Raw genomic sequence first — 12,693 nt, 5'->3', positions numbered from 1 at the left:
TAACGCCCTCCGCCGAAGCTGCCCTGTCCCAGCGTTGAGAAGGCTTATCGAACCCCCAAGCGACAATGTCGTCATCGACGCCGGCACCCGCCGTCGACACGCCGGATGAACCCCAGAGCGACGGCTCCAAGCTGCGCACCTTTCTCGGCATCCTCAAGAGGTGAGCCGGACCCCTTTCCCTCCGCCATGCGATGGCGCTCGCTGCATCGCCGGGGCAAAGCATTTCGCCCCAGATTGCGAGGTCGGACCGCGCTCGAATGTGCGGAGCAGGCGGTGGAGATGGGCAATCCGCAACTCCTAGGGCTTTGTCGAGCTTTTGCTGACCGCCCCTCGTGGCGACAGGTTCATCGGCGTCTCGGATCTCGCATCAGTTAGATTCTCGCTCCCGTCGCAGCTGCTCGAACCCACCCCGAACCTGGAATACTGGACCTACCTCGATGCCCCCAATGCCTTCATCGCCATCGGCACCTCTGACGAACCCCTCGACCGCATGCTCGAGGTCGTCCGCTTCTGGCTGACCAAGGACCTCAAGTACGCCAAGGGCAAGCCCTGCAAGCCCTACAACTCGTGCCTGGGCGAGTTCTTTAGAGTGCGTGCAAGCGCCATTGCTCTCCCGCCCTGCGCGGGCAGAATACAAGGCTGACTGTGGTATAGTGTAACTGGGAGACGGAAGACAACGCCCCCGTGATCAACACTTCCGAGCTCCAAGCCAATGGAACCCCCAAGGGAGGACTCGCAAGCTTAAAGGTCGCAGCCAAGGCCGAGAAGAATGCCTCCTCGGTCTCGCTGTCTGTACCTCAGCATGGCACCCCCAAGGACAACCGCACCATCCGCGTCTCTTACCTCACCGAGCAGACCTCCCACCACCCTCCTGTGAGCGCCTTCCATGTCACCTGTCCCGAAAAGGGCATCTCTGCCCGGGGCTTCGATCAAATCTCGGCCAAGTTCACCGGCACCTCGGTCAAGGTCCTGCCCGGCGAGCACAACATGGGCATCTTCATCACCCTCGACAAGCGCGACGGTGAGACCTACCAGCTTACCCACCCGGCGGCGCACCTTGGCGGACTCCTGCGCGGATCTCTGAGCGTCTCGGTTAGCGAGATGGCATACATCACCTGCCCCAAGACCAAGATCAAGGTGATCCTGCATTATGTTGAGGAGGGTTGGCTGGGCCGGACCACCAACAAGATTGACGGTGTCATCTTTAAGTACGACCCGGAAAACGACACCAAGACTCGAGTGCAGGACGTTCCCGACGAGGATGTCCTCGCGAGGTTGAATGGCCCCTGGCGAGAGAAGGTCATGTTTACTCTTGGCCCCAGGCCTATTGTGAGTCTCCCACCCCTGACCTTGACAGATGACAGCCTCTGACAATCCTCGCAGAAAACTGTCCCTATCGAAGAGCAGTACACCATTATCGATATCGAGCCTCTCAACGTTGCCCCCAAGGTCCTCCCGCCCAGGGAATCGCAGCTCCCCAACGAGTCGCTCAAACTCTGGGGCGGCGTGACCGACGCCATCCTCTCCAAACAATTCAGCAAGGCCACCCAGGTCAAGGTCGAGCTCGAGGAGGCCCAGCGCGAAAAGGCCCGCCAGCGCGAGGCCGACAAGGCCCCCTTCCAACCCGTCTTCTTCAAGCACGTCACCGGCAACGGCGGCAAGCCCGATCTCACCGAAAAGGGTCGCCAGGTCCTCGAGAGAGCCCAGAGGGGCGAGTGGTCCCTCGAGGACATCGCCGAGGACGAGGCTCCCAATAAACAATAAGAGACAAGTGCACGGAGAATTGATGGGAGAACATAGCGAAGGATCGAACGAGTTCAACATGCTGGATTGGTATACATGGTACATGCTGCCGCACAGGCAAACCCTTTGGGATAGATAGACACATTGCGCTGGTGGCTGAAGTAGTTGGAGGCGTGGTGGGCGGATGCATGGCGGGCTGCGCACTCGTTATCCGGAGTTGCAGGAGTTGTTTGAGGCCCAGGATTGCTGGCCGTATATAGCACGGTTTTCGCACACAAATCTCCCCTCCCCATGTTTAGAAATGGGCAGGTTAGTGATGGGGGGCGCATGCATATCAAGCAATCATGTCAAGCAAATCTCGGCCTTGTTGGCCTTGTACGTGTCGTTGCGCCGACGTGCATGTGTGCGCGGTTCGCTGTGTTGATGATCCACTTTGAGATGGAAAAAATCAGGCCTCTTTGTAAGTGGCCTGTCTTTTTTCTGGTTTTCACTATACGAACAAAGATGAAAAAAATCAGGCTCGTGGTATCCGTAATCACATTACACTTTAGTTTTGACGTTTCGTTGACCACGCTGGATCTCATTCTATTGTACAACAAGAGCGGCATTTCCCATTTAAGACATTTCCGAATCGAAAACCTTTCCTACAATCCCCCAAGCCACCAAGCCTGGGGGGAGCCCACCACCATAGTGGCTACTTTTTTTTTTCTTTTCCGGCGACCCGCTTAAGCATCGATGAAGCCCTTGACGTTGCTCAACCAGCGGGTGTACTCGCGCTGCTCCTTGACGTCGACGTAGTCGGGGACGAAGACGGCGAGGGCCTGGGTGATGCCACGCTCCTCGAGGAAGCGCTCCATGAGGACCTGGAGGTCGTCGTCGAGGCTGCCGAAGGGCGGGCCGGGGTAGACGTCGGCGCGCTTCTGGGCGGCCTCGGGGCTCTCGACCTTGGCGACCTTGGCGTCGGCGTAGTAGAAGAGGTTCTCGACGACAATGTTGCCGTCCTGGGCGGTGGCGTCGATGTTGAGGGCGCCGACCGACTTGCCGGGCTTCTCGATGACGATGGACAGGTTGATGGGGGCGGCGTTCTCCTCCTCGAGATCGTCCTCGAGCTCCTCGTCAATCTCCTCCTCGGCGGCGCGGCCCTTTTGCTGGCCGTTGCCGCTCTGGATGGCATCGTCCTCGAGGCCCTCCTCCTCAAGAGCGCTGTCCTCAGCGTAGGGGTCGTAGTTGGTGATGTCGGCAATGGAGAAGCTGATGGTGATCCTGCAATTGGTGTTAGTCAGGGTTCAACGTGCCAATGGGTACTGCAAAACGTACTTCTCGTCGCCAAAGTCACGCTCCAGCTTGACGACCTCCTGGCCGGGGGTGTCAATCAGCTTGAAGGCGCTGTTGTTGAGGAAGTCCTTGATGCTGGCGGGCTCCTGCTCGCTGGCCTTCATGTCCTCCTCGATCTGGAGCTCGCTCTCGAGCTTGGCCGAGAGCTCCTCGTCGGTCTCGGCATCGGCAGCCCTTCGGAAGACGGTGGTGGAGAAGGCGGCGCGGGCAGGTCGCAGGGCGCTGAGGGAAGAGGTCTTGACGAAGGTGCTGGGGCGGGCCACGGCCGACTGGCGGAGGGCGAGACGGGCCACGGCGCGGGGCGCAGATCGCGCAAAGGTGCGGACGGAGAGCATTGTGAATGTGGAGAGAAACGGGAGGATGCAGGTGTTTTTGGTGCTGGTTATATGGTATTTGTACAAGTTGATGGTAGACGCAAAGCCTCCAGAGCTACTTTGAAATTTTTAGACGGGGTCTCAAAGACAGACGGCCGCTAACTGGACGAATGGCCATCGACTGGCTGGCGACTGGAGCATCTCGGCAGGAAGCGGAAGATGCACGCTCGCACGTGACTGGACAGCTGACCCCGCCGCATGAACATGGACATTGAACTTGTCGGAGTCGTCAATGAGATGGAACTGTCATGAGTGACCTAGGACTCGCTCAATGCAGGCAATCGCATGTATGCAATGTACAGATTAATTACAGTTTTTCTCCATTCTCGTCGTACATGTGCTCATTCAGCCAAAGATTGACCGCAGGTTTTGTGCCTCCATGACGTCCACCCAGTGGACCGCATTGCATCCTGGCATCTCGTTATCGTACGCCGCCCAGATGGCCTGGACCAAATTCTTGGCCATTATGATCGGTTTGGGAGGTAACGTGTTCTCTAGCACGTTCAGTCGTTTTAGAACAAACGCTCGTGCATTTCCAACATCAATCGACAGCTGTGTCGGCATGTTGGGCGGGTGCGATGCCTGTCCCACGTCACTCAGCTGGTTCATAAACTCTGCGATGTCGCAGTTCTCCTGGTTGGCTGCGAGCGGTATCTCCTGTGGGGCAGTGATATTATCCAGCCAAGACCCGACACTCCAAGAATTCGCTGGGACGTCGAGCCTGAGTCCGGTGCTGGCGGTGATGCAGAGGAGCGGTTGAACCATCCGACTGCCCGACTCTGGAGGGATATGTTCCAGGATCTCGATCAATCGGAGACTCAGGGGTACAATCCAATCTTCCCAAGGGACTGGCCCACGATTCGAGGCCGATGAAGTATCCGGTATCCGCAGTGCAACCAAGTCCGGGAATGTCTGGTAGAGCTGCAACAAAGCCGCTATTCTGTATGCTTCGGCAACTTGCACGAGGTGCATACAAGGGGTATGCTGGTCTCCAGTCTCGCTCAAAGGCACCACTGAGTCGTACTCGAGTTGCAGCAACTGTTCCTCAATCTTTGGTGCCTCCTCCATTTGTTTCAGCACCTTCTCAATATCCCCTGCCGTGGGAGTTTGTTTTCTAACATTGTGGCGGAAACTGCGGCACAGTCTGATTGCTCTCGTGAAAAGTGTGGATGCCGTTGTCGAGATGCCTGTCCAGGGATGTGGTATGTCGTCAGCTCGTTTGGGTTCAGTACTCGGTATTGCCAGGCCTTCGGGTGCCTCCTCGTGTGAATCGTCGTAGCTGACTACCGACAATAGCATGTCGCAGTACACCCAACTCTTGTTGAAAAAATTGAGGATATTGTTATCTTGTTCGTGAAGAGCTAGTTGTTGTCGATTGACTTGATCGAGCAACGATTTCGCCGCTCTCAAGAAGGGTATTCCAAGCTGCCCTGCGTCTATCCAACACAGAGTGGTGCCGATGCAGAATAGTGAAAACAACAGGCCCGTGGGGATCGAATCCGCATAGGTGACATTCCTTGCTACCGCCAGTTCGTTGTGGATCGCTTTCGTCGCCGTCTTCATCATAGTGAGGGATGTCTGCCGCATATAGGGGATTCGTGTGGCCAAGAATGATGCTGACATGCTCTGAAGGCAGGCCGAGACTGCCTCTGATTCTGACCAAAGTGACGTAGCGAGGATACGGTTGAGATTCATATTCGAGTCGTATGCAGACCATACCGAGCAAACGCTTTTAAACCACTGGGTGATGAGGACTGAAGGAACATGAGTGATGGGCGGTGGGATCGTGGTGGGATATTCCTGGGGTTTTTGGGCAATTGCCAAAGTCAATTCAGTACCAGTTTCTGGTATGACTTCGACTTCTTCTTCTGGCAAATATTCCGGGGCATCCGATTGATTCACCATCATTGGAACGATCAAGTTTGACGAGGGGCTTTGAAGTCCCCATGCGCCAACATCTTCGGACGGATCCATCATCCTGGGTTGAGCTGGTATGTCGGGTTGATCATCGTCGCCCCAGCCGTAGTCAATAAACCCGAATGACGGGCCCGCGGTGGGCACTCTAGGGTCCAATGAATCGGATACCAAGTCCAGGCTCAAGTCTCCAAGAGTAAACTCGGATACTCCTGGAATCTGCGTCATCGAACCTGCTGAAGTTCCGCTCGCCTGACTTCCCCGTGCCTTTGCAGCCGCCCTTGCCTTCCCGCGGGCGCCGCCCTTGGTCTTTCGCTCATGCTTATAAGACCATCTGAGCTCGCGCTGGTAGCCGCCACAGGCCCAGCCCTTACTGGTACACACCTTGCATTCCGGCTTCGTCTCGTCACATTTTAACTGTGCTGCTTAGTCTCTCGGGCCATGTCGAGCTTGAGGGGAATCGGAAGAACCTACGTGTTTAGCTTTGCATGTTATACATCCCGACCTTGACCTCGGCTTACTGCCCCCGGCCGTCGGCTTGGTCGTCGGGTTTATCCCGGCGTCGGCCTGCTTTGGTCCGTCCAGCGCCGCCGGAGGGCCGCTATCGTCACTCGTCGGGGATTTAGTCATGTCGGGAGGACTGGACTATCGGAACGGGCCATTGTGTAATGCGGAAATTCACAGATTGACTGGGCGAAGCGATATGACAGGGAAGAGAAGAGGAGAGACAGCTGCGATAAGAGGATCCACGGCAGTTATAGCCCACCTGGCACGTGCGTGCAGAATGCGGGGGGCACCACCAAAAGTAAGGCCTTACTCTTATCAGGAAAGGAGGTACAAAGTGCACATGGATGCTGGAGGGCGACCTTCTGAGCATCCAATTAATTCAATCCGCAAGCACACCAAGCGACAGAATTATCCGCTCCGCCGAGACAGGCTTCGCGGCTTCGGCTTTGTCGGTTGCAACCTGCTAGTCTTATCGCCTGTTGGTCGGTTCGCAGCCTATCACGGTCCGGTTTTGTCATCATTTTTAGGTCGTCAACACCATCCTTGGCCGATGCCGCTACTACAGTGGACAGGTCCGCCTCGCTTGTTGATAAGGAATCATTCGGTACCGGGTGCTTGTCACTTTTAGTTGCAGATGCGAGACCCTGGTTTACGTATTGTAAAGTGGTACATTTCTATCATTCTATCATTATGGATATCCACGCTCAGTGCTTAATCGTTCACAGCTTAGTCTTGCAGCATCCGCCCAGCGCCAACTCGCTGACCTTGTCCGTCGCGTCCCGCGCGCCCTGGCCCTTGGCCGCAACCTGGCTAGGCGTAATGGAGTACGACGCTGGCACGTCCATAACGGGGTTGCAGGTGAAGAAGTGACGCGGCCGCAACAGCAGCGTGATGGGCTCGGCGGGCATGACGGGGAAGTCCTCGGGGGCAGGGAAATGGGTGATTCCGAACGTGTGCCAGAGAACGACGTCAGTGTTGGAGATGGACTCGGCACCGTCGCCAATCCACTCGGTCAGACCGTGTGAGGGCTGACCGGAGGTCTGGGGGACGTGGTCACCAGCGGGCCAGAGCTGATCATCGGCATCTAACGTGATTGTTAGCATGCTGTAATTGTCGAGAGTAATAGTAACACGGTTCGCTTACACTTGGTAACATGCACGGCGTGGCGGGCAAAGCCAGCTCGCTTCCACACGAGTGATCCCTCCTTGGGTAGCAACCCAGGCACCTCTCGGCTCACAATCTTGTATGACACGGGCTTGCCGCTCTGGGAGTTGATGACATTCTCGTTGACCATGTCCCACGTCCTTGAGGTCGCGCCGTTGTAGTCGGTCATGGACTGTGCGGTGGTTTCGAGCTTGGTGCGCTTCGCGTAGAAGGCGTTTCCGTAGAAGTTCTCGGGGCTGCCGACGGGAGCATCTGATGCCATGGCGTCAACCATGTGGACTGAGTTGTTCTGGCCGTCGATGTTGGGGTTGATGCGGAGGCAGAAAAGATGCTGGTGGTTGTGGGCGTTGACACCTGCAAGGGATTAGCACAAGTCAAAGACACGGGAAAGCGTTAGACTGACCCTTGGATACCTCAGTACCCCAGCCGTGGGTATCCTCGCCCTCGTGCATGACATAGGTGTTGAGGATACCGGTCAGCTTGATGTCGGGCTGGATGGTTCCGTCTTGCTGTTGGGTTGTTAGTAATTACTCGGCCGAGTGACGGAGGGAGGCTGCACTTACATGGAAAACCCACTGCACGGCGTACTCGTAGTTGGCAGCAGTGAAGATTTGCTGCACAATCAGCTTTCGTGCCCGGGTCACAATGGTCGAGTCGTCTCTGAAGTCGGTGTGCTTGAAAAGGATGCCATCGTCCTCCTCGTGGATGCAGATGGCGTTCTTGACCTTCCTGACGCCACCGGCCTGGGTGGGCATGAATGCATCGAGGTAGTGGATGGATCCCTTGCAGTCACAGCCAAGAGCGAGACTGTTGGTCAGGTAACCAGCGCCGTACTCTCCGAGATCGAAGGCGTGCTTGCGCTGGTGAGGGTGCTCGGGGTTGCCGTAGGGGACAACCATCTCGGCAAGAGACATGCGGTAGAAGATGGGGCGGACATTGCCCTTGTCGTTGAAGGTGATGTTGTTGAACACCAGGCCTTCCCTGTAGTTGAAGCCGATGTGGAACTTCCAGTTCTGCCACTCAATCTCGCGGCCGGTGCCGGACATCTTGAAGGAGACGCCCTCGGGCTGGGTGATGTTGATGGGCTTCAGGTCGGTTCGGTAGCCGCCCTGCTTCTCAATGGCGAGGTGGTGGTACTCCAGGGGGGGGTTCAACCTCAGAGGTCGGCGGATCTTGGGGATGTCGATGGCGATAATCTTCTTCTCAGTGGCGTTCCAGATGGGGCAGAAGTCCAGAGGGTACTGGTACTGGCAGTTGTCGACATCGGGGCGGTAGTACATCAGAGCCTGCTGAAGACGCACGCTGCTTCCGAATCGCTCGTCGTAGCCGATCGTCCAGGGGTCGCAGTAGACCTTGTGCATCTCATCCGCGGGGATGCCGCTAATACCGCACTGCTCGATGACCTTGGGGTCGACACGGCAGGCATGTTCAACAGCCGAGAGCTCCTCAATGGTGATCTTTGTTTCATTTCAAGTCAGCGCCGGAGCTGTATATGCAAATTGGACGACTTACAATGGGCTGGGCTCCGTGAACCTGGACCCACTTGGTGATCTTGGGTCCGTCGAGGTCGACCAAGCCCTCGTAGACCTTGCCACCGGCGGCGATAACTACCACCTCGGCGACACGGTCAGGCCGGGGAGTGTTCTGGGAGTCGGCGAGCCAGGCCGTCATCTGAGCCTTACGGGGCTCCTGCAGCGAGACGACGTGGAAGTTGACTTCGCCATGAGCTCGCTTGACGATGGCAATGGCCAGCTCAATCTCGACGCTCGTGAGCGGATCGAAGGGGTGGGGGAGGTAGGCCGGCATGGTGGAGTTGGTGCCTGTAGACTCTGAAAGGTATCCGAATCCTTGACGATTGTGTGAGTGAATGGTGCCTGGTCTGCTACTGCTATAAAATTCCTGGGAGGGAGGTCGGGTTTATGTATCTGGCACTATCTCGACTATCTTGGATTGTCTTGGCTGCCAAAATGCCTGACAACCGGACATGGGTGGAACCACCGCCGCGAGTCTCGCAAATGCAAGATCGCTCCGAATCCAGCCAACCGGCTCTGCAGCGAGTATCTCTTCCGCCTTGCCGAGTTGTCAAATCGTGGGGAAGCGTCTCACTCGGATCCCCAAGACCCAAAGCCCACAATCGGCTCCATTTGCCCTCCGTGGGAATTCGAACCGCAACGGGTTAGCTGACTGGTCAGTTGATGCTTGGTCGGCGTATCTTGCATCCTTATCACGTTTGCGGGGAAGCTTCAGATGTTCAACTTATCACCCGCTAAAGCCAGAACGGCAATTATTGCCGGCTCAGGCTTTCGGCATGCAGCGCCCGCACCGCTACGCAAGCAAGTCGAGTTCCGAGGACGCCATGGTTGTATTTGCCGGTTGCACTCTAGTTCCCTTGTTAGATCGACCTGGAGCGATATCACTTCGTTGGTAATAATTGCCCATCTGGTATTAGCCCCAGTTGATCGATGGCCTTCTGCGCCTCCGTCTTGTGACCGAACGCTAGTCAAATCGCATCTAATGACTGGAATCTCGGACTATTATTACCTCTTTTCGCAGAACTCGCTGTTTTACTCTTTACGGATTGTCTCGGCGGAGTGGCAAGAGGCAAGAAGGGATTAATTGATAGTGGAACAATTCCGACATTCCGAACCACCGCTTGTGTGGCCCAGTTGGCAAATGAGTAAGATATTGATGGTGGTGGCACTTCCAAGAACTGTCGTCAGCATATAAAACATACAAGACTTATGGTCCTGCACCATTGTCCACTTACTTGATCCTATTTCTAACCATGCTTCTCGTCTCTTCTGATTGGTTGTTGCATACCGATGCAGAAATAACTTAGCTTTGAACGGAGCTTTGTACACACCAACATGGCTAGACTCCCGGACTCGCGGGGAAGATCAACCGGCATGCACTTAACCTCTACTGCCAATCATGGGAACAGTGGTAGTAGACTCTTGGTTTTCCCGAGACACTTGCATGGGTGTCCACGTATCAAAGGATTCAAGGGACTCTCTATTCGTCCGTTGGCCTAGTGGTCACCTGCCGCCTCCTCAGCCGGCCGGCTAACTAGTTGATGAACTTTGTTGCATCTTGGGGGCCCGTTGGTCTCCATGATGGTGGCTGTCGTAGAGAGGGGTTAAGGCTTTGCACAGTCCGACATAAACCTGCCGTGCCCACTTGTGTATTTCAGCTTTCCTGGGAATATGATGAATTGAGCCCCCTTTAAAATATCTTTTCGCTTGTTTGTAAAGTCCTACCTGGAACACGACGTATTTTTGAGACCTCAATCCAAGCCAGTAGCTCCTAGCGACCAGTATTGAAAGTCTTCACTTTCTATACTTGAAGGGCTCATCATTCTTCCACGATGACGTCTACACACGCCAACCCAGCTTCTAAAGAAGGGCATCTACAAGCTCGATTATCAAGGCTAACGATGGTCGCCATGACCTTTGCTATTCTCAAGTAAGCGTTCTAGTACCAATCCAGAGCGCAAAGTTAATCAACTACATTGCCAGCACTTGGATTTGCCTCGCCGGGAGTATGGGCCTTGTGATTCCCTCGGGTGGCTCTGTTGCCTTCCTCTATGGCTTCATATTCTGTGTCCTGTGCAATTTTGCCGTTGTCTCTAGCCTAGGAGAGCTCGCAGCTATCTGGCCAACAGCTGGCGGCCAGTACCACTTCGTCTACGCCCTGTGCACCGACAGATGGAAGAACATGATGGTAGTGCTACGATTCGAACGAATATTGACAATTTCTGATGTTGATACCCTAGAGCTTCCTCGTTGGTTGGATAAACATTGCAGGCTGGTTAACTTTGGTCACAACTGAAGGTTTCTTCGCAGGTATGTACAGCTCACCAAGAGAATGGGAGACCATGCCAACTATCCACCAGCTCAATTCGTCTCTGCCGCAAGCGTGATTGCATCGAACGGACGATACGAGGCCGAAGCATGGAAGACATATCTCTTCTTTGTGGTAATTCTAACTTTCGCCACTGTCTCGAACATCTGGGGCAACAGAATTTTAGGACGATGGAATGATGCGGCACGTAAGTGCCCATATTTGCACATCCCCTGAGGTTGATAAAGACTAACCACCACCAAGTGTACTGGTCAATCTTCAGCGTCATCATCATCAGCATTGTTCTACTTTCAATGTCACCGAAAACAAACGCAGCCTACGTCTTTACAAACTTTCATAACGAAACCGGATGGTCTAGTGGAATGGCTTGGATGCTTGGTCTTCTCCAGTCTGCCCTTTCTCTGATCGGATTCGACGCCGTGCTACACATGACTGAAGAGATGCCACACCCTGCTAGGGATGCACCCCGAGCAATGATTTATGCCATTGCTATCGGAGGAATCACGTAAGAGAGATGCTTTAATGAAAATACCATGGCTAACCTTGACAGTGGAACGGTTTTCATCATCGTCATTCTCTTTTGCCTTGCAAACCCATCGACTGTCATGTCAACCTCAACCGGTATGCCCATCTCCGAATTGATTTTCCAAGCAACAAGAAGCCGCGCCGGTGCTACAGTCATAACGTTGATGCTTGCCATTTGCTTCATCAACGGCACCAATGGCTGCACAACAAGCGCGAGCCGGTTAATCTTCTCTATGGCTCGGGACAAAGGTTTCATGTTTCACCAATACTTTGCACACATCCATCCAACCCTTAATGTCCCAGTAGCGGCCATCGTCTTTTCATTTGCTTCAGCCTATTGTTCGGATTGCTGTACCTAGGACCGACGGTTGCGTTCAACGCATATATTGCGTCATGTACCATCTTCCTTAACCTGTCCTACGCCTTCCCTATTTTCCTCTTGATTATACGAGGAAGAAAGGTTCTAGCCAGGTTCCAAACCGCGGAGACCCCGTTCAAGCTTGGAGATAGATGGGGCATTATTGTAAACTTGATTGCCGCCACATACGTTGCAATCACGACAGTGGTATGACACCTCTTCCTTTGCCTATGAACTCTTAATAACGAATTCTTGTAGTTCTTTTGTTTTCCTCCGGGCCTGCCCGTGTCGGCGAACTTTATGAGTAAATCAGATCAGTTCCAAGCCTCCCCGTCAATCACTGACTCTCCTAGACTACGTACCAGCAGTCATTGGTATCTTTGCTGTCCTCGTAGTAGCATGTTGGTGGATATATCGTAACACGTTCGAAGGACCGGTGAGCCTATTCTATCTACCCTTCGCGGGCTTTTGCCACATGAAGAGCAAATTCTAAAATCATTCCACGGAATAGGAGTTCGATGTCATTATGGGACTTCGGGGTGGCATTGAGGGAATCACGACTCTCTCGGACTCGTCTTCTCCAGGGCAAGACGAGAATATTGAAAAGGGGATTTGAGTTTTGAGGCTGTCCCGAATTTCGTGTGACTCAGTTGGTCTCCCGTCGCTGTCGCTTTTAGATTTCTATAGGTTGTATCCCCTCTATCAGGGGCACCGTGCGATTGAGAAGTGGCACGGATATAGGTGAGACGGAGTAAGTGTGACCATGTTGTTCAACTGTTTATCCTCCTCCATAAATACCTAAATCCATGACTTTAACATGGGTTATAATTCTGCTTTACAGCACTCCACCTCCACCAAAGCCACTAAAATTGAACTCGCTCAAGTTTCCCGTTGCTGCCCGCCCCTGAAACC

At 54.4% G+C, this 12,693-nt stretch overlaps 5 protein-coding genes across 5 annotated transcripts; 2 read left to right on the top strand and 3 right to left on the bottom strand.

Annotated features, from left to right (window-relative positions):
* Positions 1–65: 65 nt before the first annotated feature.
* On the top strand, positions 66–1,764 carry BGZ61DRAFT_490888 (uncharacterized protein; the record flags this gene model as incomplete). The annotated part of the gene is made up of 4 exons (XM_046250372.1): positions 66–160; positions 343–589; positions 655–1,329; positions 1,384–1,764. 4 exons carry the CDS (start codon positions 66–68, stop codon positions 1,762–1,764), a joined length of 1,398 nt encoding a protein of 465 aa, XP_046109999.1.
* A 704-nt stretch (positions 1,765–2,468) lies between these two features.
* On the bottom strand, positions 2,469–3,413 carry BGZ61DRAFT_342935 (mitochondrial glycoprotein; the record flags this gene model as incomplete). Its single annotated transcript, XM_046239549.1, has 2 exons — positions 2,469–3,006; positions 3,061–3,413. The coding sequence occupies 2 exons, from the start codon at positions 3,411–3,413 to the stop codon at positions 2,469–2,471; spliced, it is 891 nt and encodes a 296-aa protein (XP_046109998.1).
* A 384-nt stretch (positions 3,414–3,797) lies between these two features.
* BGZ61DRAFT_342574 (uncharacterized protein) lies at positions 3,798–5,996 on the bottom strand (the record flags this gene model as incomplete). The annotated part of the gene is made up of 2 exons (XM_046239519.1): positions 3,798–5,783; positions 5,841–5,996. The coding sequence occupies 2 exons, from the start codon at positions 5,994–5,996 to the stop codon at positions 3,798–3,800; spliced, it is 2,142 nt and encodes a 713-aa protein (XP_046109997.1).
* Positions 5,997–6,516: 520 nt separating this feature from the next.
* BGZ61DRAFT_443904 (copper amine oxidase) lies at positions 6,517–8,951 on the bottom strand. The gene is made up of 5 exons (XM_046244930.1): positions 8,550–8,951; positions 7,601–8,494; positions 7,441–7,546; positions 7,017–7,391; positions 6,517–6,957 (listed from the first exon to the last, which is right to left on the bottom strand). Exons 1-5 carry the CDS (start codon positions 8,841–8,843, stop codon positions 6,593–6,595), a joined length of 2,034 nt encoding a protein of 677 aa, XP_046109996.1. The 5' UTR covers positions 8,844–8,951; the 3' UTR covers positions 6,517–6,592.
* On the top strand, positions 8,952–12,274 carry BGZ61DRAFT_503590 (amino acid permease-domain-containing protein; the record flags this gene model as incomplete). The annotated part of the gene is made up of 10 exons (XM_046251772.1): positions 8,952–9,043; positions 10,427–10,499; positions 10,553–10,757; positions 10,810–10,879; positions 10,930–11,085; positions 11,142–11,403; positions 11,449–11,679; positions 11,757–11,988; positions 12,040–12,085; positions 12,135–12,274. The coding sequence occupies exons 1-10, from the start codon at positions 9,022–9,024 to the stop codon at positions 12,272–12,274; spliced, it is 1,437 nt and encodes a 478-aa protein (XP_046109995.1). The 5' UTR covers positions 8,952–9,021.
* Between the last annotated feature and the right edge of the window lie 419 nt (positions 12,275–12,693).

This window comes from Ilyonectria robusta (genome assembly GCF_021365365.1).
Source record: "Ilyonectria robusta strain PMI_751 chromosome Unknown BGZ61scaffold_3, whole genome shotgun sequence".
Classification (NCBI taxonomy): Eukaryota; Fungi; Ascomycota; class Sordariomycetes; order Hypocreales; family Nectriaceae; genus Ilyonectria; species Ilyonectria robusta.
Note: the sequence above shows the minus strand (reverse complement) of the source record. Positions and strands in the feature narration are given on the sequence as shown.

Bases quoted from the DNA above. Each gene is read 5' to 3' on its own strand.
- BGZ61DRAFT_443904 (XM_046244930.1), bottom strand. From the start codon at position 8,843: ATGCCGGCCTACCTCCCCCACCCCTTCGATCCGCTCACGAGCGTCGAG. The intron at 8,495-8,549 runs GTAAGTCGTCCA...AATGAAACAAAG, and splicing joins TTCACGGAGCCCAGCCCATT to ATCACCATTGAGGAGCTCTC. The intron at 7,547-7,600 runs GTAAGTGCAGCC...ACAACCCAACAG, and splicing joins CCGTGCAGTGGGTTTTCCAT to CAAGACGGAACCATCCAGCC.